Genomic DNA, 3,872 nt, shown 5'->3' with positions numbered 1-3,872 from the left:
AACAGATGAGATGAAAGGGAAGCCTTGATTTACCTTTTAGGGACAGTGTGGATCCTCTGGAAAAGGCAGACAGGCTTTGAAGTTTGAGACTACCGCTGTAGATGCTTGCTGAATTTTTAACAACATGACTTTGTGCTTAGTCCAGACTATGTGCGGTTTCCCTCCAGCAGTGAAGCGGTTACAGGAATGGCGCAGCGTATTTTGACGGTGGCTTAATCTTTCGCCCTGCAGGTAGCTGGCGGTAAGGTAATGCCACAGGTGGGATTGTTAGAGGGTTTTTTTCCTCTCTTTTTTGAATGCCCCTCCCCGGTATAGTAGAGGGGGGTGGAGGGAGAGGTGGCAGCAGGAGGCTGAGTATTTAGCATCACACATATGAGGGTGAGCGGGAGGGGGGCGGTATATATAGTCGGGGAGGACACTGTAGGGTGCATTCGTCTAACCTGCACACATTGGGAGGCTGCACAGACTATACACAGTCAGTGACATCTCTGTATTAGGCTCTGCTGCACAGGAGAACAGGACAGAGCTGCTGGACTTTAATAGATCCTCTGTCTTCGTGGTGCCCCCTCCGCCCCGAAAACACAAAGATGCCCAACTTCTCAGGAAACTGGAAAATGAAACATTCTGAGAATTTTGAGGAGATGTTGAAAGCTTTGGGTGAGTCAGAATGAATGGGTCAGGGGAGAGGGTCGGGCGCTGAGGGTCGGGCGTTCAGCTGCTTATGTCAGGCAGAGAGGAAAATGTATCTATATTATAGGGTAGAAATATTGGGGTTGTAGGTAACAGCAGCTACTTTGGGTATATAATTCACCACAGTGAGCGACACTATTCCTATGTTATAAATATGTATACCGTGCGGGTCCTGCGGGGTCCGAAATGTGGGCGCCAAGGCAGAATACAATGATAATACACAGGTATCAGGGGTTATTATATGATATATGATCCTAATACACAGGTATCAGGGGTTATTATACGATTTATGATCCTAATATACAGGTATCAGGGGTTATTATATGACTTATGATCCTAATACACAGGTATCAGGGGTTATTATATGGGATATGATCCTAATATACAGGTATCAGGGGTTATTATATGATATATGATCCTAATACACAGGTATCAGGGGTTATTATATGACTTATGATCCTAATATACAGGTATCAGGGGTTATTATACGATTTATGATCCTAATATACAGGTATCAGGGGTTATTATATGATATATGATCCTAATACACAGGTATCAGGGGTTATTATATGGGATATGATCCTAATACACAGGTATCAGGGGTTATTATATGACTTATGAGCCTAATACACAGGTATCAGGGGTTATTATATGACTTATGAGCCTAATACACAGGTATCAGGGGTTATTATACGATTTATGATCCTAATACACAGGTATCAGGGGTTATTATATGATTTATGAGCATAATACACAGGTATCAGGGGTTATTATACGATTTATGATCCTAATATACAGGTATCAGGGTTTATTATATGATATATGATCCTAATACACAGGTATCAGGGGTTATTATACGATATATGATCCTAATACACAGGTATCAGGGGTTATTATATGATATATAATCCTAATACATAGGTATCAGGGGTTATTATATGATATATGATCCTAATACACAGGTATCAGGGGTTATTATATGATATATGATCCTAATACACAGGTACCAGTGGTTATTATATGATTTATGATCCTAATACACAGGTATCAGGGGTTATTATATGATTTATGATCCTAATACACAGGTATCAGGGGTTATTAAATCATTTATAATCCTAATACACAGGTAACAGGGGTTATTATATGGGATATGATCCTAATACACAGGTAACAGGGGTTATTATATGGGATATGATGCTAATACACAGATATCAGGGGTTATTATATGGGATATGATCCTAATACACAGGTACCAGTGGTTATTATATGATTTATGATCCTAATACACAGGTACCAGTGGTTATTATATGATTTATAATTCTAATACACAGGTATCAGGGGTTATTATATGATTTATGATCCTAATACACAGGTATCAGGGGTTATTATTTGATTTATGATCCTAATACACAGGTAACAGGGGTTATTATATGGGATATGATCCTAATACACAGGTATCAGGGGTTATTATATGGGATATGATGCTAATACACAGATATCAGGGGTTATTATATGGGATATGATCCTAATACACAGATATCAGGGGTTATTATATGGGATATGATCCTAATACACAGATATCAGGGGTTATTTATATGAGATCTGATCCTAATAAACTAATCTCACTGGTTATTATATGATTTATGATCCTAATACACAGATATCAGACGCTATTATAGGAGATATGATGCTAATACACAGATATCAGGGGTTATTTATATGGGATATGATGCTAATACACAGATATCAGGGGTTATTATATGGGATATGATGCTAATACACAGATATCAGGGGTTATTATATGGGATATGATCCTAATACACAGGTATCAGGGGTTATTATATGGGATATGATGCTAATACACAGATATCAGGGGTTATTATATGGGATATGATCCTAATACACAGGTATCAGGGGTTATTATATGGGATATGATGCTAATACACAGGTATCAGGGGTTATTATATGGGATATGATGCTAATACACAGATATCAGGGGTTATTTATATGGAATATGATGCTAATACACAGATATCAGGGGTTATTATATGGAATATGATGCTAATACACAGGTATCAGGGGTTATTTATATGGAATATGATGCTAATACACAGATATCAGGGGTTATTATATGGAATATGATGCTAATACACAGGTATCAGAAGTTATTATATGGGATATGATCCTAATACACAGGTATCAGGGGTTATTATATGATTTATGATCCTAAAACACAGATTTTAGGGGTTATTATAGATATCTGATCCTAATACACAGGTATCAGGGGTTATTATATGATATCTGATCCTAATACACAGATATTAGGAGGTTATAATATGAGATATGATTCTATTACAGGGATATCAGGGGCTATTATATGAGTTTTGATCCTAATACACAGGTATTAGTGGTTATTATATGAGATCTGATCCTAATACACAGGTATTAGTGGTTATTATATGAGATCTGATCCTAATAAACTAATCTCAATGGTTATTATATGATTTATGATCCTAATACACAGATATCAGACGCTATTATAGGAGATATGATCCTAATACACAGATATTGGGAATATTATATGAGTTATAAACCTAATACACAGATATCACATGAGTTATAATCCAAAGATATCACAGGTCACTATATAATATCTGATCCTGAAACACAGATCTCAGGGGTTATTATATGAGTTATGATTCTAATACACAGGTATCACAGGTTATTATATGAGTTATGATTCTAATACACAGGTATCACAGGTTATTATATGAGTTATGATTCTAATACACAGATATCACAGGTTATTATATGAGTTATGATTCTAATACACAGGTATCAGAGGTTATTATATGAAATCTGACCCTAATATACAGATTCCAGGTGTTACTATATGATCCTGATATATAGATCTCAGGGGATATTATACAATATCTAATCCTAATACACAGGTCTCAGAGGTTTTTATATGAGATATGCTCCTAATACACAGATATCAGAGGTATTATATGAGTTATAGACCTAATACACAGATATCAGGGGGTATTATATGAGTTATAGACCTAATACACAGATATCAGGGGGTATTATACGAGTTATAGACCTAATACACAGATATCAGGAGGTATTATACGAGTTATAGACCTAATACACAGATATCAGGGGGTATTATACGAGTTATA

General features: G+C 36.3%; 1 protein-coding gene across 1 annotated transcript in view; it reads left to right on the top strand.

Annotated features, from left to right (window-relative positions):
* The first annotated feature begins 416 nt into the window (after positions 1-416).
* The window catches only part of CRABP2 (cellular retinoic acid binding protein 2), a 35,070-nt gene continuing 31,614 nt past the window's right edge, over positions 417-3,872 (top strand). The window contains exon 1 of the mRNA XM_056545311.1: positions 417-657. Within this exon, the coding sequence (XP_056401286.1) occupies positions 588-657 (70 nt within the window). The 5' untranslated portion in view covers positions 417-587. The remainder of the gene's footprint in view (positions 658-3,872) is intronic.

Source organism: Hyla sarda, chromosome 11 (assembly GCF_029499605.1).
Source record: "Hyla sarda isolate aHylSar1 chromosome 11, aHylSar1.hap1, whole genome shotgun sequence".
NCBI lineage: Eukaryota > Metazoa > Chordata > Amphibia > Anura > Hylidae > Hyla > Hyla sarda.
Note: the sequence above shows the minus strand (reverse complement) of the source record. Positions and strands in the feature narration are given on the sequence as shown.